Source organism: Hyla sarda, chromosome 10, assembly GCF_029499605.1.
Source record: "Hyla sarda isolate aHylSar1 chromosome 10, aHylSar1.hap1, whole genome shotgun sequence".
Classification (NCBI taxonomy): Eukaryota; Metazoa; Chordata; class Amphibia; order Anura; family Hylidae; genus Hyla; species Hyla sarda.
The window spans coordinates 15,508,687-15,534,575 of NC_079198.1; the positions used below are offsets into that span (position 1 = coordinate 15,508,687).

Sequence of the window (25,889 nt, forward strand, 5' to 3'; positions counted from 1 at the left end):
CACCTATCTCATTCCGTAGGCAATCCTTTTCCTGGTCATTTATGTTGACGTTATTCTGGAGATCCCCTTTAACGATACGGTATTCCTTTCATTGAAGGGGTACTCCACTGGAAAAAAAATTGTTAAATCAACTGGTGCCAGAAAGTTAAATAGATTTGTAAATTATATGTATATACCAGTCCTCAAGAACACTAGGGATGTGTAGAGTAAAGAGGAAAGAAAATAGTGGATCTAATAAGGATTTATTAATATATGTATATAAGTAAGTAAATAAATCACCAATCACTCTGCAGGGCCCTTGCAGGAATGAATTGGTAATAATCAATATATAAATAAAAATGCAAATGAAAATGCAGATAAAAATAATATAGCAGAAATGCACCAATGTCCACTACGGTGGTTAGCAACGTGTCTCTTTTGGTTAGTAGTCACTCTTGGTCACAGTTAAGTCCAAGGATATCCAATCAAAAGAGTCACAGTTCAGTAATCAACTCCTATGATACTGTAGCCAAATATAGCAATAGTGGCGATAATAGCAGCAGTTGTAGCAATTATGGCCGTAGTTTGTGGCGTATCGGTGCACAGCACCACTCACCCTTCTTCTCGGCTGTTAGCGATCCCGGCAAGCAATGATGTTCACAGGTAGCGATTTCGGCAGACGCGATGTCCTGTAGGTGATAAGAGCTGTTTGTATTGCCGGTCTGGATCGTAGCCTAGGTGAGTGGTTCTCCGGTAGGCTGTAAGTATCCTGGGCTGGCACGGGGAGGCGTCCGGCCTAGGGAGAACGTGTCCATGAACTCTGTCGTCCGGGGCTGTGAATGGAGATCTGGGAGCAGCTGCGTGTCTGAATGATGCGCTAGCTGCGCGCGTATAGCAGTGGTCCCAGTTCTGTGAGCATCCAGCAGTTGCTAGCCAAAATGTGTGGATATAGTCTCTTTAGAAGTGGTATAAGGTGCTTTTGCAAGTCGGACGCGTTTCAAGGCCTGCGGGCCTTTTCTTCAGTGACAGTAAGGTCACAGTACTGTCACTGAAGAAAAGGCCCGCAGGCCTTGCAACGCGTCTGACTTGCAAAAGCACCTTATACCACTTCTAAAGAGACTATATCCACACATTTTGGCTAGCAACTGCTGGATGCTCACAGAACTGGGACCACTGCTATACGCGCGCAGCTAGCGCATCATTCAAACACACAGCTGCTCACAGATCTCCATTCACAGCCCCGGACGGCAGAGTTCCTGAACACGTTCTCCCTAGGCCGGACGCCTCCCCGTGCCAGCCCAGGATACTTACAGCCTACCGGAGAACCACTCACCTAGGCTACGATCCAGACCGGCAATACAAACAGCTCTTATCACCTACAGGACATCGCGGTCTGCCGAAATCGCTACCTGTGAACATCATTGCTTGCCGGGATCGCTAACAGCCGAGAAGAAGGGTGAGTGGTGCTGTGCACCGATACTCTACAAACTACTGCCATAATTGCTACAACTGCTGCTATTATCGCCACTATTGCTATATTTGGCTACAGTATCATAGGAGTTGATTACTGAACTGTGACTCTTTTAATTGGATATCCTTGGACTTCACTGTGACCAAGAGTGACTACTAACCAAAAGAGACACGTTGCTAACCACCGTAGTGGACATTGGTGCATTTCTGCTATATTATTTTTATCTGCATTTTTATCTGCATTTTCATTTGCATTTTTATTTATATATTGATTATTACCAATTAATTCCTGCAAGGGCCCTGCAGAGTGATTGGTGATTTATTTACTTACTTATATACATATATTAATAAATCCTTATTAGATCCACTATTTTCTTTCCTCTTTATTCTACACATCCCTAGTGTTCTTGAGGACTGGTATATACATATATTTTCCCATTTTTTGACTAGGCCTGATTGGGTGAAGGCATCACCTTTAACCTCGAACACTCTCCTTACCTTTATCTTTAAGTGAGCTACACATCCTATTGTCCAGATTTGTAAATTACTTATATTAAAAAATCTTAACCCTTCCAGTACTTATCAGCTGCTGTATAATCCACAGGAAGTTCTTTTCTTTTTTCTTTTTCCTTTCTATCTGACCACAGTGCTCTCTGCTGACACCTCTGTCCATTTTAGGAACTGTCCAGAGCAGGATGGGGATTTGCTCTTACTATAGACAGTTCCCTAAAATGGACAGAGGTGTCAGCAGAGAGCACTGTGGTCAGACACAGACAGAAAGGAAATTCAAAAAGAAAAGAACTTTCTGTGGGACATATAGCAGCTGATAAGTACTGGAAGGATTAGGATTTTTAAATAAAAGTAATCTACAAATCTGTTTAACTTTCTGGCACCAGTTGATTTAAAAAAATAAAAAAATAAAAAAAAAAGTTTTCCAGTGGAGTACCCCTTTAAGGCCAAAAAGTCATTTGAACCACTAGGTGGAGCTACTCCCCTGCATACAATAGTTATTACTTTGTGAACAAATGAATCTTGCTTTGAGCTTACGTGAAGTCATTTTGGGGTAAGATTTATTTATTATCGGATCATGGGGTTCACCTGTGTCCCAAATAAGCAGATTCTGAAGAACGTCAATAGAAAAATAGACACTTAACATCTTCTCTGAACCTACTTTTTATCAATTGGGGAAAGCTGTTCTGCAGCACCCCCAGCACGAAAGAGTGACTCCCTTCATCACCAAGGAGTTTACGCCACATATGACTTTGTAACTCATCAGTCTATGTCAGTGTTTACCAACCAGAGTGCCTCAGCTGTTGCAGAACTACAACTCCCAGCATGCCTGGACAGCCGAAGGCTGTCCGGGCATGCTGGGAGTTGTAGTTTTGCAATAGCCAGATTAACCCTGGTTGGGAGCCACTGTATCTGTAACAATGACATGGTGTCTGTATATAGGTGAACACATATACCTTATGTGACATGGGCTGTTACATTGACGATGTATTTTTTTTTTTTTCCAATGACAATGCACAGGTCAACACAGCAGCAAAAACAACAAAAAATAAAAACATATTCCTAAGATTCCACCGGCACTGAAAGTGCATTTAATGCTGGTGCGGCAGCGTTGCAACAGTCTGGCTACCGGTATAAGAAGTCCAGTGTAGTCCGGTGTTGTAGAACTACCCCTCCCAGCAGGTCCTGACAACCCTTGCTACCACCGTATCATCATCGAAGGGTTAATTTTTATGCACGTCCTCCTTACATGTTGCTTTCGGGATGAAGGGGTTGGCACACCACATATTTTGCCCGCTATATATCCATATAGTTATATATATCTATATATATATATATATTGTACATTTAGATATAGTTTCTGTATAACTATCAAGTCTAGCTGAGCGGAGCAGCTGTTTTTTCTTGGGAAATTTTGGTGGCTGCCCCTTTAGGTCGTTCGTCTTCTGTTTTGTCTCTTCCCGACGAAGATCCCGGGCAAGGTGGGCTATACCCGCACCCCTCGGCCTCCGAACTGCAGTCGCTCACATCCGTAATTTCCAGGTCCGAGTCGGATTCGGGCTCCGGTTTCCCTTCGGGCTGCTCTACTCGGTCTCTTCTCGCCGCCCCCGTGCTGCCTAGGTCGCCGCTTCCTCTCAGGGGCAACGGATGGGCGTTCAGGCTGGCACACAGCCTTTGCGGTATACTCTGTAAGAGGTTAGAGGACCTGTCCATGGACTCGCCTGGAAGCAGGGAGACGGGAGGGGGCAGCTGGGAGAGTGAACCGGGATAGAACTGGGGCGGGTACAGGGAGGTGGGCAACTTGGAGCCGGTTAGAGGAAAAGTGCTGGAAAGGTATGGGTTAAACCCCCAGGGGTAATCGGGAAATGGGGTGTTTCGGTTGTATGGGGGCAACATAGCTGGAGGCTTGGTGTAACCAGAACCTAGAAGAGAATTGAAAGAGAAGTCAAACACAGGACAGGAAACGTGCGGTAACCAATATATGTCAAAAGGCCAGGCCAGTGCCTGGCCTAACCATATCGGATACTCCATAGGTGCCATATTTCAGCCTATGATACATCAGATGCAAAAGATCCAGCTTTTTTTTTAAATTAAAATAAAATGTGGGCGTTGTTTTCCATGAAATGGGGCATGGCTTAAATGCACCCAACACTAAGCCAAAATAAAGATGGCGCAAACTAAAACCAGTCTTAAAGGGGTACTCTGCTGGAAAACATTTTTTTTTTATATCAATTGGTGCCAGAAAATTACACAGATTTGTAAATGACTTCTATTTAAAATTCTTAATCCTTCCAGTACTTATCAGCTGCTGTATGCTCCACAGGAAGTTCTTTTCTTTTTCAGTTTCCTTTCTCTATGACCACAGTGCTCTCTGCTGACACCTCTGTTGATTTTAGGAACTGTCCACAGTAGGAGCAAATCCCCATAGAAAACCTATCCTACTCTGGACAGTTCCTGACATGGACAGAGGTGTCAGCAGAGAGCAGTGTGGTCAGACAGAAAGGAAATTCAAAAAGAAAAGAACTTCCTGTGGGGCATACAGCAGCTGATAAGCACTGGAAGGAGTAAGATTTTTAAATAGAAGTAATTTACAATTCTGTTTAACTTTCTGGCACCAGTTGATTTAAAGAAAGATGTTTTCCAGCGGAGTACCTCTTTACGGATCGCCAGATTTAAAACAGCCCGCGCCGCTTTTATCCAGTGCATTTGCAGAAGGTTTAGGCAAAGCTAAAAATTACTAAGAATTAATTACAAAACTCAATGGCAATGATTATAAAGACAAAAATATAGATGAAATATATACACATATATATATATATATATATATATATATATAAATATATATAAAATAATATTTTTATTATACATAATTATATTAATATATATATATATATATATATATTTAAAAAAAAAATATATATATATATATATATATATATAATATGTAAAATTTTAAGATAGATAAATAGTGCCTGTATGGGTGTCGCCGTCATTTTGGAGTCTCACCTGAGCTCAAGAAAGGAAAAGCGGCTTCAAGACGAAGCTTTTCTGTCTCTGGAGTAGAAAGAGGCCGATCTAGTAATGGAGGCCGGCCAGTAGGAGAAAAGAGAGACTGCAAAGCCTGGAAAGTAACAAACAGCTGTCAGTGTAAGGCACATCCCAGCTTCTTGTATAGTCTTTACACCTCCTGATCCAATAATATATAAATAGCAAATAAATAATTGAACAAAATAGCAAATAAATAATTGAACACCAGGCCCGACTGTGTAGTGGTGGGGACAGGGTCAGGCTGTTCTACATCAGTATCATTCATGGACATCTATGGTCCAACCTGAGACTGGTCTCCTATATAAGAGTGTTAAAGGGGTACTCCGTTGCTCAGTGTTTGGAACAAACCGTTCCAAATGCTGGAGCCGACAGCACGCGACATCATAGCCCCACCCCCTCAATGCAAGTCTATGGGAGGGGGCGTGACGGCTGTCACGCCCCCTCCCATAGACTTGCATTGAGGGGGCGGGACGTGATGTCACGAGGGGGCAGGGCAATGACGTCACAAGCTCCCGGCGCCGACTCTAGTGTTCTGAACAGTTTGTTCCAAACACCGAGCAGCGGGGTACCCCTTTAATGGTGGAAGGGAAGACCCCATAGCAAAATGTCCCCTTCTTAGCCTGTTTCATCATAGAACGACAAGGTGCAACTCCAGTTAACTGCCTATAACCTCATCCTCTACACGAAATACAGTTCCTCCCACCAAAGGTAACTTCAGGGCCCCAATGAAAAATGGCTACAATGAACCATTCATAATACTGGTGTTTTCTCATGGGGCCTTGGTGCTACCTCCGCACGCCCTATAGTTATGCCTCTGCCTCCCACCCGCCAAACTTCAATTTCTGAAGCAGTAACATTCACTTAGGAAGACATGATTCATAGTAAACCAACATTTTAACAGCCAATATATCAGGACATTTATTGCGACCGTCCGCTAAAACAACCATAGAATCTTTTAGGTAAGAGTTACGTAAACCCATGCCCATTTCGTAGCCCAGCCATAGCCAAGATGTTCAGATGTGAAATGGAGCCATTGGTATAGGCTTCTTCCTACCTCAGGAGTGAAGGGGTCGTGTGAATGTGCCCCAGGGAAGGGGTTCTGCCCAAGAAGAAGCGATGAGTTGGCCATGTCTAGTAGAGGGTAGTTGACAAGCACAACTTTACTGAAGTTAAACTTGTAGGTGAAGCGCTTGCCCTTAGTCTTGTGTAGAATTCTTTTATTATAGTAATATCTGGAAGGGAGAGACAAGAGTAAATTATTTTATTAATGGCGTCATCATCTCCATATTAAAGGAGTAGTCCAGTGCTGAAAAACTTATCCCCTATCCTAAGGATAGGGTATAAGTTTCAGATTGCGGGGGGGGGTTCGACCGCTGGGGTCCCCCGCGATCTCCTGTACGGGGCCCGTCTTGCTGGCCAGATAGCGGGTGTCGACTACCGCACGAAGCGGCGGCCAACACGGCCCCTCAATACATCGCTATGGCAGAGCCGGAGATTGCCGATGGCAGCGCTCCAGCTCTGCTATAGAGTTGTATTGAGAGGGCGTGTCAGCCACCGCTTCGTGCGGTGGTCAACACGCCCCCTTCCCGCGGGCTGCCGGGGCCCCATACAGGAGATCACGGGGGGCCCCAGCGGTCGGACCCCCCGTGATCTGAAACTTATCCCCTATCCTTAGGATAGGGGATAAGTTTTTCAGCACTGGATATCTCCTTTAACCAATGATAAGTTGTGTAGGTTGCTCTACGTTCCCCTGACTAGTCCATACTCATTTATGTATCCTTGACATCAAGACAAACCTATATAAACCTATACGTAAATCCAAAACAATGAGAAGTTTTCAACTGGCACTATGGTGGATACACAGGAAGCGATGCAAATCCCTTCTCCAATGGGCAATAATACAGTCGCTCGTAAATACCTCTATCTGGTGGTGATCAGCAATAAAGTCCTTAGACTAATGCACCTCCAAACAAATTAGAGAAAGAATGCGGCAGCTCCCCAAAATTCTTCAGGCTTTATTTCATGCGGGTGTACAAACAGGTGCAAATCACAGAACAACATCCGTTTCACACTAATCTGTGCTTCTTCCGGCCCATGCCGGAAGAAGCACAAGTTAGTGTGAAACAGACGTTTCTCTGTGATTTGCACCTGTTTGTACACCCGCATGAAATGAAGCCTGAAGAATTTTGGGGAACTGCCGCATTCTTTCTCTTATTTGTTTGGTGAACTGAACAGACTATGGTTCTTCTAAAACAGTCATAATAACAATGTTGTGCCAAGGAGGCGTGCCATAGCAAGGATGAAATTGGGACCCCATTATGGTGCCGTATCTTTCACAGAAGGACATTTAGGGGAGATTTATCAAAGGATTTAGACTGGTTTTTCCCATCTAAGTTTGTCGCACAAAAAGTCGCAGTCTAATTAAAACTCTAAAGCAAAAGTTGCAATACTTTTTTTGCCACTTTTGCTTTAGAGGATTTCTAGAACATGATGCATTCTGGTCTATTTTAGACAGAAAAAATGCATTGGTGCTGAATTTATCAAAAGCGACTTTTCAGCGACAAGTCGCATTGGCTGAAAGTACGACGAAATGTCAGACCATGTTGGAGCAGGTTTAAATACAGTCTAAAGCATAGATCCCGAAGTCTGTGTGCAGAATTTATCAAGAGCCGTGCAACCTTTGATAAATTAGGCGCACAATAGACCGGCCTAATGCTCTGTAGGTTGGTATATTGATGCGGGACATAGACAGCTTTGATAAATCTCCCCCATAATGTTTGCTGCCTATTCTATTCCCTTTCTTTTATGGAGAGACTCCGACAAACTCAATGGTGTTCAACTAAACCTGCCCCTTTTCCCTAAGAACCCTATAGTTGCATTAGAGTTTCCTCTATGGTAAACAACAGTAATTATTAATTGCACAATAAAATGTGTATATATACATATATAATTGTTTTTTGTAATCATTATTAATTATTTATTTTTGTGTTAGTGGAGTGTGATATATATTTTTATTCATCTTTTCATCTTTATAGCCTTTTTTTCTGCATGCAATTACAATTATTACAAGACCTAGAGGACTATGTAATTCTCAAGAGAAGGAATTGAGGCTCCTAAAGCAGGGTCCCCCTTTATTAACCCAGAATTCCCTAATAAGGCACAACGACAATGATTTTTTCTAAACTGGATAATCCTCTAAAACAATGTTTCCCAACCAATGTACCGCCATCTGTTAAGTATTAAAGATAACCCAGTGTTTCCCAACCAGGGTGCCTTTAGCTGTTGCAATACTACAACTCACAGCATGCCCGTACAGCAGTATTGACATGTGCATTGTCTCTGAAAAAAAATACATCGTCGCTGTAACAGCCCATGTCACAAAAGGTATATGCCAATATCTATATACAGACACCATAATGATGGTACAGATACAATGTTTCCTAACCAGTGTGCCTCCAGCTGTTGCAAAACTACAACTCCCAGCATGCCCTGACAGCAGTATTGACATGTGCGTTGTCTATATAAAAAAATACATCATCTATGTAACAGTCCATGTTTCAAAAGGTATATGCCTATATCTATATACAGACACCATAATGATGGTACAGATACAATGTTTCCCAACCAGTGTTCCTCCAGCTGTTGCAAAACTACAACTCACAGCATGCCTGGACAGCCGAAGGCTGTCCGGGCATGCTGTGAGTTGTGGTTTTGCAACAGCTGGAGGCACACTGATTTAGTAACACTGCTTTATTTATTAGCATATTCAATTAATTTGACAACCTAATTCAAATATTCCTAAAATGATAATATTTTTCATCAATATTTAAATTTATCTACCTAAAAAAAATAAAAAATTCAAATTCTTAGAAAACCCACTGTCATATAAACAAATAAGATGTTATAGGAACCTTCTCTGATACATCAAGCAGATTCCATTACAATAGAAGACATCATGCGGTGTATTGTGTAATGTATGTATTAAATAAAACAAGATGTATAGCAGCTGCACGTCCCCGCGTCTGACCCGACCCCCCCCCCCCCCCTCCTCTCCAGAGAGACTCCGCTGTCTTCACAGGGCACAACATATCACCCACAAGTTAGGCCGAGGAAGATTTTTGAAATTAAATGTCAAAAGTGATTTTTCGGCGCACGGATGAGGATCCTCCTCCTCGCTTCTCTCCGCAGGCCCCAAAGGGACCGTCTGGGCTTGAACCATATACGAACCTTCTGTTGTCACAGCTTCTCACGTACATGGCCGATCCTTTTATTCTACCCTAGTCTTTTCCAACGTATGGCTCATATATTCTACATGCATTACAGTTATTGTTAGAAAAGTATTAACGATAAGGATTTCAGCTTTTTTGCACTGAATACAATACAAAATCAAATAGAGAGGCAGAGGATAGTCGGGGGCTGTGCATATGTAAGAAGCCTGGGTGACCCTGTGACTAGAAGCTTGCTCCATTGCTGCTTCTAATGGCTGCTATAACTTAGCTACAAGAAAAAGCTGTCAATAGTCATCTGTGCTTTAAAGGAGTATTCTGGAAACTCAACTGATCCCACATCCACAGGATAGGGGAAGTATGACCAATCGGACCCCCGAGATCTCATGTAGCGGGCCTGGCAATGCACCCATCCTTGGGTGAGTCCCATCTCAGCCTGGTGATTGACCAAGCGGGCCATCACTCCTGCTTGTTTCCTAGGGTGAGTTGCCCATCCCCGTACAGGAAATCATTGGGGGATCCCAGCAATCGGCCCCCCATGATCAGACACTTATCCCTATGCTATTCTGGGATAGGATAGGGGTAGTAGTGTCTGATCGTGGATGAATCTGACTGCTGCCCCCCCCCCCAATCTCCTATAAGGAGCTGGGCCACTCATCCGTCCTCAAAGCACTCCGACCCCCACCTTCTGACACAAGCAAGAATTACGGCCCGCTCAGCCAATCACCTACGGTGATGAGGTCCAGTCTCAACCTGGTGATTGACTGAGCAGGCCGTCACTTCTACTTGTTTCCCCGAGTGGGGGAGCTTTAAAGGGGTAGTTTAGTCCTAAGATATCTTATCCCCTATAAGATGTCTCACCGTGGGGGCCGTCACGCCCCCTCCCATAGACTTACATAGGGGGGGTGACGTCACACGGGGGCGGAGTCATGACGTCACCATACTCCGGCCCCGTGGTCACCACCCGGCTGTTTGTGAGCTGGCACCGCGGCGTGCAGCTCAAACAGGTGGGTGGCGAATACAAGATTGCGGGGGTCCCCAGTGGCGGGGCCCCCGCGGTGATACATCTTATCCCCTATCCTTTGGATAGGGGATAAGATGTCTCAGGGCCGAAGTACCCCTTTAAGGATGGGTGGGTTGCAGGGCCACATACAGAACACTGCGTGGGGGGGGGGGGGGGCAGCAAACGGACCCCAACCTCCCTCCTTCCAAATCAGACACTTATCACCTATCCTGTGTTCAGAGATGACTCAATTCTTAACAAATCGAATTCACTCCAAATTTCCCCCCAAAATTCTAATTCATCTGAATTCAAAATCTTTTGGCACCAATTTTTGTGGCTGATAAAATAGGGCACCACAAAAAGTACATAGAGAAGGGGAGTCCTGTCAAAGACAAGAGTCCCTGCTCCTTGCAGAATGCGTGCCAGATCTGAGCCGTGGTGCTGCATGCATCACCGCTTACACTCACCACACTTAATAGTCCTGGGCACTCAGCACCCAGTCCTGCAAATATTAACTGAGCAGAAATACTTATAAGTGTATGCCTCACCGCTCAGTGCACAGGAGCAGGGACACCTGTCGCACAGAGAGTCCCTGCTTTTATACGAATTGACCAACATCTGATTCAAACAAAATATTCTCTTATCTCTAGGACAGAGTCTCCCAACCAGGGAGCCTTCAGCTGTTGCAAAACTACAACTCCCAGCATGCCCGGACAGCCGAAGGCTGTCCGGGCATGCTGGGAGTTGTAGTTTTGCAACAGCTAGACGGATCCTGGTTGGGAAACACTACGCTAGGATATGTTATTAGTTTATAATTGGTGAAAGTCCAACCATAGAGATGCCCATTGACCATTTCTAAAATTACTATGTTCCCCCTATTTTGTGCTTAAGATGGACAAGCTTGACCTTGGATTGAACCCCTACTTATTGGGAAACCCCAGAGATGATAATGTGATCTTTGGGGGTCCTATTGCTGAAACTTCGGTGATCAGCCGGAATCTGTGGGAGGATCTGGCAGCAAGTGTTCAGTTTCTCTGCAGCACCTCCTACAGGAGAAATGAAGCATTACAGGGGGCTCATTGAAATCTATTGGCTGTCTTTGTAATGCATTGATGTGTTGGGTCCTCTAGGATGGCAAATGCTTTTTGTAGCATTTTGGGGGGGGGGGTACCCCCTTGATAAACACTTATTATATCTGCTGTGTATATTCTAAATAAATGTGCATTAGGTGGGCCCGTACCTCAGTGCCCGACTCAGTTTGTCATAGTTCATGTGAGGTTTGCATTTGCGGATCCCCCATAACCGCGCCACCTCATCGGGGTCCTTGATGACGAATTCGCCGTAGTCTCCTTGCCAGGCGATGACATCATGATATTCCTCTTTCTGGAGAAGCTCTAGAATGAAGTGCCAGAGCTGGATCTGTCTGGAGCCCGGGCTGGACTCCGGCTTATAGGCCCAGTCAGGAAAGGCGAACCCTGGAGGAAAAACAGCAAAAAAACATGGAGTAATTAGAACAACATTATAAGATATAAAACATAGAGAAACAGTAAAACACTGATCATGGAATTTACAGAAAAGGCTGATAACAGGGAACACCAGCTTACATTCAACTGCACCACCAGCCAGCCAGGGTGTCTCCAGCTGTTGCAAAACTACAACTCTCAGAATACCCAGACAGTCATCCAGGGTGTCTCCAGCTGTTGCAAAACTACAACTCCCAGAATGCCCATACAGCCAAACTGGGTGTCTCCAGCTGTTGCAAAACTACAACTCCCAGAATGCCCAGACAGCCAACCTGAGTGTCTCCAGCTGTTGCAAAACTACAACTCCCAGAATGCCCGGACAGTCATCCAGGGTGTCTAAAGCTGTTGTAAAACTACAACTCCCAGAATGCCCGGACAGCCATCCAGGGTGTCTCCTGCTGTTGCAAAACTACAACTCCCAGAATGCCCAGACAGTCAACCTAGGTGTCTCCAGCTGTTGCAAAACTACAACTCCCAGAATGCCCAGACAGCCAAACTGGGTGCCTCCAGCTGTTGCAAAACTACAACTCCCAGAATGCCCGGACAGTCATCCAGGGTGTCTCCAGCTGTTGCAAAACTACAACTCCCAGAATGCCCAGACAGCCATCCAGGGTGTCTCCAGCTGTTGCAAAACTACAACTCCCAGAATGCCCAGACAGCCAACCTGGGTGTCTCCAGCTGTTGCAAAACTACAACTCCCAGAATGCCCGGACAGTCATCCAGGGTGTCTAAAGCTGTTGTAAAACTACAACTCCCAGAATGTCCAGACAGCCAACCTAGGTGTCTCCAGCTGTTGCAAAACTACAACTCCCAGAATGCCCAGACAGCCAACCAGGGTGTCTCCAGCTGTTGCAAAACTACAACTCCCAGAATGCCCAGACAGCCAACCTAGGTGTCTCCAGCTGTTGCAAAACTACAACTCCCAGAATGCCCAGACAGCCAACCAGGGTGTCTCCAGCTGTTGCAAAACTACAACTCCCAGAATGCCCAGACAGCCAACCAGGGTGCCTCCAGCTGTTGCAAAACTGCAACTTTTAGCATGCCTAGAAAGCCAACTAGGGTGCTTCCAGCTGTTTGGAGTTGTAGTTTTGTAACAGCTGGAGGCACCCTGGTTGTGACACACAGAGATAGCCTAACATCCTGATTAGAGATGAGCGAACTTACAGTAAAGTCGATTCGTCACGAACTTCTCGGCTCGGCAGTTGATGTCTTTTCCTGCATAAATTAGTTCAGCTTTCAGGTGCTCCGATGGGCTGGAAAAGGTGGATACAGTCCTAGGAGACTCTTTCCTAGGACGGTATCCACCTTTTCCAGCCCACCGGAGCACCGGAAAGCTGAACTAATTTATGCAGGAAAAGTCATCAACTGCCGAGCCGAGAAGTTCGTGACGAATCGAATTTACTGTAAGTTCGCTCATCTCTAATCCTGATATAAAGGGAAAAAATAATACTGAAAAAAATCCCAAAAATCCAACAATTACTACAATTGTTGCTGAATTTTTCAAGTTGAACTAGCAATGTGTAAGTTGGAGGTCCCCCTTAGGTTTTGTTCATACCACGAAGACCTGAACAAGGTGTATACCCCAGATATAGGCGGATGTATGGGTACACAGAGGCATAAGTCTGCCATTGATTCCCATTTAAAAAAAAGTATACTTTCTCGATGCACTTTTAGTTAACCAGTTAAATACCGTTCAATTAAAAGTATAGAGCAGTGTTTTGTAAGCAGTGGGCCTCCAGCTGTTGCAAAGTTACAAGTGGTAGCATGACCAGACAGCTTTTCCCATGTTGGGGAAAAGATGCACCAAAAGGACACGGGATGGGACGCTAAAACAAGGTGTGAACAGAGCCTTACATGTCAGATGTAGTTATAACAGCAATGACTGAATTAAAAGGAATTTATAAGAAAAAATATATAAGAAAAAAAACTGAAATATATGAAGAAAAACTTCAATAGGAATAAATAGAACACTAAGGCTATAAATATAATAATAATAAATATAATCAAAATCATACATTATTAAATAAATACATGTAATAATAATAAATTGTTAAATAAATATAATAATAATAATTATTATCATTATTACTATTATTATTATCATAATCATTGTTATTTTTATTGTTGTTATTATTATTATTGTTATCATCATCATCATCATCAATAATAATGAGAATTATTATTATAGAACTAAAAATATATATAAAAAAAAATCTATAATAACAAACATCATCATCACAGTAATAAAAACAATAATAGGGCTTAATAAAATGACTCAAAATTTTGTGATTTTGTCACATCTGAGAAATGATTAAATTGTTCTAAAATTATAACAATTATTAGTATTTTGATGAATAGTCAGTTAAAATGTTACATTTATTAACAGTAATGGTTATTTAGTAATAATAATCATAATAATTGTTATTATTATTATCATTATTATTACTACAGTAATAGCAATAATTATCATCATCATTAACATTATTATATTTTTATTCTGATGACATTTTTAGATTAGTTAAACTTAAAAAAAAATCTACTAAGTTTAATCTTTGATGTTTGTTCATATTATTTTATTGTCAGAATAATTATGTAAAATATTAAATAATTGTTATTACTATTATATTTTAGATTATTTTATAGTAGTAGTAATAACAATACTACTATTAATAATAATAATTTAGCTAGTTTTATATTTTATATGATTTTAATGTTACTATTGCTCTATTATATTACCTGTTGTTATTATTACTGTTATTATTATTATGTTATTATTATTATTATAATTACTATTATTATGTTATTATTATTATGTTATTATTATTATTATGTTATTATTATTATTGTTATTATTATTATTATGTTATTATTATTATTATTGTTGTTATTATTAGTGTCATATTTCGTTTACTTTTCACAGCTTTTCTCTATGATGTGATACATCTTTCTATTGTTGTGTAGATATATGGAGTGTATGAGTGATTAACCCTGTGACCCCCGGGCTGCAGTCACTTCAGCAGTAATCTCTCCCCATCCCTGTATAATTCAGTCTTCCATCATCCTTCCCTCCTGTCCCGGCTCCTCTATACCCTCTTATACCGCTGACCCGACTCCAATTACGGCTGATATTCCATCCCCATCTCTCCTCCTTCATGTTCTTGTTTTTCTCTATTTCTGTCGTATTCGATGAGATCGTCTCTTCACCTCCCCGGCACCAACTACAACCCCCACAGGACTCCTGGACTCTCATCATCCGGGAGAATTCGTTACAGGTGGAAATATTGGTGACTGGAACATCCCTGACATTTACTTATTATTATTATCATTATTATTATTATTATTATTATTATTATTATTATTATTATTATATCTCTAGGTCTATAATATCCACCAGTATATTCTCTGTAGGGAAAAATCTCAAAACAACTAAGAAAACTAAGAAAAACTAAGAAAAACATGACACGATAAGAATTTATATATATAATAGGAATCATATAATACAACAAAAACACTGAACAAATATATATATGTGAGATATGAGATAGATAGATATATATGAGATATAGATAGATAGATAGATAGATATGAGATAGATAGATAGATAGATAGATAGATATGAGATAGATAGATAGATATGAGATAGATAGATATGAGAGAGATAGATATGAGATAGATAGATAGATATGAGGTAGATAAATAGATATGAGATAGATACATAGATATGAGATAGATAGATAGATATGAGATAGATAGATATGAGATAGATAGATATGAGATAGATAGATAGATATGAGGTAGATAAATAGATATGAGATAGATACATAGATACATAGATATGAGATAGATAGATAGATATGAGATAGATAGATAGATATGAGATGGATAGATAGATATGAGATAGATAGATAGATATGAGATAGATAGATAGATATGAGATAGATAGATAGATATGAGATAGATAGATAGATATGAGATAGATAGATAGATATGAGATAGATAGATAGATAGATATGAGATAGATAGATAGATATGAGATATTACAAACCTACAGAACCCCAGACAACCACATCGTCCTATAGAACACCAGACAACCACATCGTCCTATAGAACACCAGACAACCACATCGTTGTATAGAACACCAGACAACCACATCGTCCTATAGAACACCAGACAACCACATCGTCCTATAGAACACCAGACAACCACATCGTTCTATAGAACACCAGACAACCACATCGTTGTATAGAACACCAGACAACCACATCGTTCTATAGAACACCAGACAACCACATCGTTCTATAGAACATCAGACAACCACATCGTCCTATAGAACACCAGACAACCACATCGTCCTATAGAACACCAGACAACCACATCGTCCTATAGAACACCAGACAACCACATCGTTCTATAGAACACCAGACAACCACATCGTCCTATAGAACACCAGACAACCACATCGTCCTATAGAACACCAGACAACCACATCGTCCTATAGAACACCAGACAACCACATCGTCCTATAGAACACCAGACAACCACATCGTCCTATAGAACACCAGACAACCACATCGTCCTATAGAACACCAGACAACCACATCGTCCTATAGAACACCAGACAACCACATCGTCGTTCACCATCACAGCTCTGCTACATGGACGATTCCTCCCCGATCCCCCATACACTTTACAATATTCCAGACATTTTACTATTCATCCCAATCTTATACATCTCCCTCATCTCTCCCCAATAAATAATTCACTTTTACAAATATTTGGGCTGGAGACCATCCTGGGATATGGGATGGGGTGAAGAAGAGACCAATAAACGTATTAAAGTTCCCGCTGGGTCCAGGGGTCTTGTCAGGTGTTTTGGGGGGTGGTATATGGGGGACTCCTAATTTACATAATTTGGAGAAATAATTCTTGCAGAGAAGTTTATAAGTTTATCGATCTCCTCCTTTCATCTCTGTGATACAATGTTTCAATTTACTAACAAAAATCACGCCCCCCCCCCCAAATTTCAATAAACTATCTCTCCCCCCCCCCCCCCCCATGCACCTTCTCTATGATCATTAACTCTTGCAGCCATATCTATAGGTTGAATGCAGGGGGACTGCAGCTGTTTAACCCAATTCTTCTGAACCTTCCGACAACTTTGTCTCCAAGTTACTTTCTATCAGAGAAACAATCACAAAAACCCAAAAACCATTGTAAGAAACAGAAATGTAAGGAGACACTGGAGATAGAGCAGTGTTTACCAGTTGTAGTTTTGCAACAGCTGGAGACACCCTGAGACAGAGTACAGTCACATATCAATAGTCTCCATAACAGAGATTCCCAACCTGTGGCTCCTTAGTTGTTGCAAAACTACAACCTCCATCATGTCCCGATAGTCTTCACCTGTCAAGACAGGATTAGGGGTTGTAGTCTGGCTACATGTCACAGATGGGGAACAAAGTCAATAACATAAAAAATAGCGTAGAGATAGATATGAGATAGATATGAGATAGATATGAGATAGATATGAGATAGATAGATATGAGATAGATAGATATGAGATAGATATGAGATAGATAGATAGATAGATAGATAGATATGAGATAGATAGATAGATAGATATGAGATAGATAGATATGAGATAGATATGAGATAGATAGATATGAGATAGATATGAGATAGATAGATAAATAGATAGATATGAGATAGATAGATATGAGATAGATACATAGATAGATAGATAGATAGATAGATATGAGATAGATAGATAGATATGAGATAGATAGATAGATAGATAGATATGAGATAGATAGATATGAGATAGATATGAGATAGATAGATATGAGATAGATATGAGATAGATAGATAAATAGATAGATATGAGATAGATAGATATGAGATAGATACATAGATAGATAGATAGATAGATAGATATGAGATAGATAGATAGATATGAGATAGATAGATAGATAGATAGATAGATAGATATGAGATAGATAGATAGATAGATATGAGATAGATAGATATGAGATAGATAGATATGAGATAGATAGATAGATATGAGATAGATATGAGATAGATATGAGATAGATATGAGATAGATAGATATGAGATAGATAGATATGAGATAGATAGATATAAGATAGATATGAGATAGATAGATAAATAGATAGATATGAGATAGATAGATAGAAAGATAGATATGAGATAGATAAATAGATAGATATGAGATAGATAGATAGATAGATATAAGAAACATAGATAGATATGAGCTAGCTAGATAGATAGATGATAGATAGATATGAGATAGATAGATATGAAATAGATAGATAGGAGATAGATAGATAAATAGATATGAGATAGATAGATAAATAGATAATCAGATCCATACAGTTAATATACAGATACATAGATAAATAAATAAATACATAAATAATAGACAGAAGATACATTAATAGACAGAAAGATATATTGTTCATAAATATATTTAAAAATACGATAGATGGATAGATTGATAAATTGTACATAGAAGATACATAAGATAGATAGATAGATATGAGATAGATAGATATGAAATAGATAGATAGATATGATATAGATAGATACATAAATATTAGATAGATATATATGAAATAGATAGATAGATATGAGATAGATAGATATGAGATAGATAGATAGATATGAGATAGATAGATAGGAGATAGATAGATATGAGATAGATAGATATGAGATAGATAGATAGATATGAGATAGATAGATAGATAGATATGAGATAGATAGATATGAGATAGATAGATAGATATGAGATAGATAGATAGATAGATAGATATGAGATAGATAGATAGATAGATAGATAGATAGATAGATAGATATGAGATAGATAGATAGATAGATAGATATGAGATAGATAGATAACATATAGACCACACTAATGTCTGAAGTTACCTGGAGTCCAGAGAGCCGGCATAGAAGGAGTCAGCAGAATGTCAGACACACAGCTACAATCCATACTGGAGTCTACAGACCGGGGGAAGAAGAAGGGGAAGAAGAGAAGGGAGAGGAGAGACCCGAGGAAGTGATCAGAATGAGATGAGGAGGATATCAGAGCCGGAGCAGGTGAGGAAGAGGAGTCACAAGAAGAGATGAAAGTGACAAAATATGTCATACATGAGGAAGAGAAGATGAGGTCCAGAAGAAGGAAGCAGAGAGGAGGGGAAGAAGAAGAAGAAGAAGAAGAAGAAGAAGAAGGAAAAGAAGGAGAAGGAGAAGAAGAAGAAGAAGGAAAAGAAGGAGAAGGAGAAGAAGAAGAAGAAAAGAAGAAGAAGAAGAAGAAGAAGAAGAAGAAGAGGGAGAAGAAGAAGAAGAAGGAGAAGGAGAAGAAGAAAAGAAGAAGAAGGAGAAGAAGAAGAAGGAGAAGGAGAAGAAGAAAAGAAGAAGAAGGAGAAGAAGAAAAGAAGAAGAGGAAGAAGCAGGTGACGAAGAAGAACAGATGAGGAACAAGAGATGATGAAGACATCAGCAGACGGACCAGGGTGATCGGGCAGGAGCCGGGGAAGAAGAAGTGAAGAAGAAGAGGGTTAAAGAGAATAGTCAGGTAAGAAGTGAAGATGAAATAGGAAGGAAATGGGGGAGGAAGTGGAGATAATAGGTGAAGAAGGTGACAGGACAGGAGACCACCCAGGGAGGAAATCCAGACGTGATGGGAGATCAGTGGGGAGGAGGAGGACAATGAGAGGGGATCAGGGGGTTCAGATAAGATATCACAAAAAGTGGAGTTATGGAATATGGAGAGAGAAGAAGATCAGAAGAATGAGAGGGTCAAGACAAGGGGCAGAGGGCAAGAAGAGAGAACAGATCAGCAACGATTCCATCTCCTTATAAGAAAATACATACTGTATAACGAGGTGTCTTCAACACAAGCACCGCCAGTTATTGCAGAACTATAACTCCCAGCATGCCCTGTCAGCCACCGTCTGTCATTACTATCAGTGTTTCCCAACCAGGGGGCCTCCAGCTGTTGCAAAAGTGCAACTCCCAGCATGCCCGGACAGCTGGAGGCCCCCTGGTAGGGAAACACCGCATTACATGCTGGGAGCAGTAGTTTTGCATCTAGAACACAACTGCCCCAAAAGACTCAACAAGTGCAACAATAGAAGATGGAGGAGAAGAGGAACAAAATAAATCCGGTGTAATAGAAGAGTCTCAATGCTGCAAAGTACTACACATAATATATACAGTACTACATATAATATACAGAGTACTACACATAATATACACAGTACTACACATAATATACACAGTACTACATATAATATATACAGTACTACACATAATATACACAGTACTACATATAATATACACAGTACTACACATAATATACACAGTACTACATATAATATACACAGTACTACACATAATATACACAGTACTATATATAATATACACAGTACTACACATAATATATACAGTACTACATATAATATACAGAGTACTACACATAATATACACAGTACTACACATAATATATACAGTACTACACATAATATACACAATACTACACATAATATACACAGTACTACACATAATATACACAGTACTACATATAATATACACAGTACTACACATAATATACACAGTACTTCACATAATATACACAGTACTACACATAATATACACAGTACTACACATAATATATACAGTACTACATATAATATACACAGTACTACACATAATATATACAGTACTACATATAATATACAGAGTACTACACATAATATATACAGTACTACATATAATATACAGAGTACTACACATAATATACACAGTACTACACATAATATATACAGTACTACATATAATATACAGAGTACTACACATAATATACACAGTACTACACATAATATATACAGTACTACATATAATATACACAGTACTACATATAATATACACAGTACTACATATAATATACACAATACTACACATAATATATACAGTACTACACATAATATATACAGTACTACACATAATATATACAGTACTGCACATAATATACACAGTACTACATATAATATACACAGTACTACACATAATATACACAGTACTACACATAATATACACAGTACTACACATAATATACACAGTACTACATATAATATACACAGTACTACACATAATATATACAGTACTACATATAATATACAGAGTACTACACATAATATACACAGTACTGCACATAATATACACAGTACTACATATAATATACAGAGTACTACACATAATATACACAGTATTACACATAATATATACAGTACTACATATAATATACACAGTACTACATATAATATACACAGTACTACATATAATATACACAATACTACACATAATATATACAGTACTACACATAATATATACAGTACTACACATAATATATACAGTACTGCACATAATATACACAGTACTACACATAATATATACAGTACTACACATAATATACACAATACTACACGTAATATATACAGTACTACACATGATATACACAGTACTAAATATAATATACACAGTACTACATATAATATACACAGTACTACATATAATATACACAATACTACACATAATATACACAGTACTACACATAATATACACAGTACTACATATAATATATACAGTACTACACATAATATACACAGTACTACACATAATATACACAGTACTACATATAATATACACAGTACTACATATAATATACACAGTACTACATATAATATACACAGTACTACATATAATATACACAGTACTACATATAATATATACAGTATTACACATAATATATACAATACTACATATAATATACACAATACTACACATAATATATACAGTACTACACATAATATATACAGTACTACACATAATATACACAGTACTACATATAATATACACAGTACTACATATAATATACACAGTACTACACATAATATACACAGTACTACACATAATATACACAGTACTACACATAATATACACAGTACTACACATAATATACACAGTACTACACATAATATACACAATACTACATATAATATACACAGTACTACACATAATATACACAGTACTACACATAATATATACAGTACTACATATAATACATACAGTACTACACATAATATATACAGTACTACACATAATATATACAGTACTACATATAATACACACAGTACTACATATAATATACACAGTACTACATATAATATACACAGTACTACACATAATATACACAGTACTACATATAATATACACAGTACTACACATAATATACACAGTACTAAATATAATATACACAGTACTGCATATAATATACACAGTACTACATATAATATACACAGTACTACACATAATATACACAGTACTATATATAATATACACAGTACTACATATAATATACACAGTACTACACATAATATACACTGTACTACATATAATATACACAGTACTACATATAATATACACAGTACTACACATAATATACACAGTAATACATATAATATATACAGTACTACATATAATATTCACAGTACTACACATAATATACACAGTACTACATATAATATACACAGTACTACACATAATATACACAGTAATACACATAATATATACAGTACTACATATAATATACAAAGTACTACATATAATATACACAGTACTACACATAATATACACAGTACTACATATAATATACACAGTACTACACATAATCTACACAGTACTAAATATAATATACACAGTACTGCATATAATATACACAGTACTACATATAATATACACAGTACTACACATAATATACACAGTACTATATATAATATACACAGTACTACATATAATATACACAGTACTACACATAATATAAACAGTACTACATGTAATATACACAGTACTACATATAATATACACAGTACTACACATAATATACACAGTACTACACATAATATATACAGTACTACATATAATATACACAGTACTACATATAATATACACAGTACTACACATAATATACACAGTACTACACATAATATATACAGTACTACATATAATATACACAGTACTACATATAATATACACAGTACTACACATAATATACACAGTACTACATATAATATACACAGTACTACATATAATATACACAGTACTACACATAATATACACAGTACTACATATAATATACACAGTACTACACATAATATACACAGTACTACATATAATATACACAGTACTACACATAATATACACAATACTACATATAATATACACAGTACTACATATAATATACACAGTACTACATATAATATACACAGTACTAAACATAATATACACAGTACTACATATAATATACACAGTACTACATATAATATACACAGTACTACATATAATATACACAGTACTATATATAATATATACAGTACTGCACATAATATACACAGTACTACATATAATATACACAGTACTATACATAATATACACAGTACTACATATAATATACACAGTACTACACATAATATACACAGTACTACATATAATATACACAGTACTACACATAATATATACAGTACTACATATAATATACACAGTACTACATATAATATACACAGTACTACACATAATATACACAGTACTACATATAATATACACAGTACTACATATAATATACACAGTACTACATATAATATACACAGTACTACACATAATATACACAGTACTACATACAATATACACAGTACTACATATAATATACACAGTACTACACATAATATACACAGTACTACACATAATATACACAGTACTACATATAATATACACAGTACTACATATAATATACACAGTACTACATATAATATACAGAGTACTACACATAATATACACAGTACTACATATAATATACACAGTACTACATATAATATACACAGTACTACACATAATATACACAGTAATACATGTGATATGTTCCTACTCCATGTGCAAACAACCTGATGATAATATAAGAGGGAAGTGAAGTATCCTGCCCCCCCTGACACCCTCCTGTGCTTGATCTTTTCACCAAGACTTGTGCGCCCCCTCCCCAGCAGCCCCCCGGCTGTAGAACACAAGCCAGAGCCCGATAATGATCAACCAACAGCAGATGGGGTGCAGCGGAAAGTGGGGCCCCGGGCAGAGTTTGTGTTGTTTTCACGCCTCTTGTGTGACATGGAAGCTGGGGGGGGGGGGGGGGGGGGGGGGGGGTGTAAGACCCTTATTCTTCTTCTTCCTAGAGGAAACTACAAGAAACAACATCCCCTCCACTCATCTATAAGATTATATCCATGGACTGATAAATAATTCATATGTATCCATCTAAAATAGACATAAAATATATAACTTCCAATATCTATCTCATATCTATCTATCTCACATCTATCTATCTCATATCTATCTATCTCATATCTATCTATCTATCTATCTATCTCATATCTATCTATCTATCTCATATCTATCTATCTATCTCATATCTATCTATCTATCTATCTTTCTATCTATCTATGCCCCTCTCCAGTTGTACATTGTGGAGTCCCTGTGATCTCTCTCGGTTTATCTTCATTAAGCTTCTGTTTGTTTCTTCTTTTCTTTCCTCCCAGCTTCAATTTTCAGTAGAGAAACAAATAGAAGGGAAACTGCAGGAACGATGTGAGGCAGATAAATGGGAGACGGCAGAAAGAAAATAGATAACCGGAGAGGGGAAGAGACAGCCTGTTATAAAGAGACAGCTGAGGAAGAGAGAACAGGGCCCCATAGGTGTGGGGTCTCCTGGAGAGACAGCCTATTATAAAGAGACTGCTGAGGAAGAGAGAACAGGGCCCTATAGGTGTGGGGTCTCCTGGAGAGACAGCCTATTATAAAGAGACAGCTGAGGAAGAGAGAACAGGGCCCCATAGGTGTGGGGTCTCCTGGAGAGACAGCCTATTATAAAGAGACTGCTGAGGAAGAGAGAACAGGGCCCTATAGGTGAGGGGTCTCCTGGAGAGACAGCCTATTATAAAGAGACTGCTGAGGAAGAGAGAACAGGGCCCTATAGGTGAGGGGTCTCCTGGAGAGACAGCCTATTATAAAGAGACAGCTGAGGAAGAGAGAACAGGGCCCTATAGGTGAGGGGTCTCCTGGAGAGACAGCCTATTATAAAGAGACTGCTGAGGAAGAGAGAACAGGGCCCTATAGGTGAGGGGTCTCCTGGAGAGACAGCCTATTATAAAGAGACTGCTGAGGAAGAGAGAACAGGGCCCTGTAGGTGAGGGGTCTCCTGGAGAGACAGCCTATTATAAAGAGACTGCTGAGGAAGAGAGAACAGGGCCCTATAGGTGAGGGGTCTCCTGGAGAGACAGCCTATTATAAAGAGACAGCTGAGGAAGAGAGAACAGGGCCCCATAGGTGAGGGGTCTCCTGGAGAGACAGCCTATTATAAAGAGACAGCTGAGGAAGAGAGAACAGGGCCCCATAGGTGTGGGGTCTCCTGGAGAGACAGCCTATTATAAAGAGACTGCTGAGGAAGAGAGAACAGGGCCCTATAGGTGAGGGGTCTCCTGGAGAGACAGCCTATTATAAAGAGACTGCTGAGGAAGAGAGAACAGGGCCCTATAGGTGAGGGGTCTCCTGGAGAGACAGCCTATTATAAAGAGACTGCTGAGGAAGAGAGAACAGGGCCCTGTAGGTGAGGGGTCTCCTGGAGAGACAGCCTATTATAAAGAGACTGCTGAGGAAGAGAGAACAGGGCCCTATAGGTGAGGGGTCTCCTGGAGAGACAGCCTATTATAAAGAGACAGCTGAGGAAGAGAGAACAGGGCCCCATAGGTGAGGGGTCTCCTGGAGAGACAGCCTATTATAAAGAGACAGCTGAGGAAGAGAGAACAGGGCCCTATAGGTGAGGGGTCTCCTGGAGAGACAGCCTATTATAAAGAGACTGCTGAGGAAGAGAGAACAGGGCCCCATAGGTGAGGGGTCTCCTGGAGAGACAGCCTATTATAAAGAGACTGCTGAGGAAGAGAGAACAGGGCCCTATAGGTGAGGGGTCTCCTGGAGAGACAGCCTATTATAAAGAGACAGCTGAGGAAGAG

At 39.3% G+C, this 25,889-nt stretch overlaps 1 protein-coding gene across 2 annotated transcripts in view; it reads right to left on the reverse strand.

Annotated features, from left to right (window-relative positions):
• Nucleotides 1–2,845: 2,845 nt before the first annotated feature.
• Nucleotides 2,846–25,889, reverse strand: part of ERFL (ETS repressor factor like) — an 86,050-nt gene continuing 63,006 nt past the window's right edge. For both annotated transcript variants that reach the window (XM_056542375.1, XM_056542376.1), the window contains 5 exons: nucleotides 18,706–18,777; nucleotides 11,477–11,711; nucleotides 6,062–6,239; nucleotides 4,966–5,080; nucleotides 2,846–3,881 (listed from right to left, as the gene is read on the reverse strand). In XM_056542375.1, the coding sequence (XP_056398350.1) occupies nucleotides 3,337–3,881; nucleotides 4,966–5,080; nucleotides 6,062–6,239; nucleotides 11,477–11,711; nucleotides 18,706–18,769 (1,137 nt within the window). In that variant the 5' untranslated portion in view covers nucleotides 18,770–18,777 and the 3' untranslated portion in view covers nucleotides 2,846–3,336. The remainder of the gene's footprint in view (nucleotides 3,882–4,965; nucleotides 5,081–6,061; nucleotides 6,240–11,476; nucleotides 11,712–18,705; nucleotides 18,778–25,889) is intronic.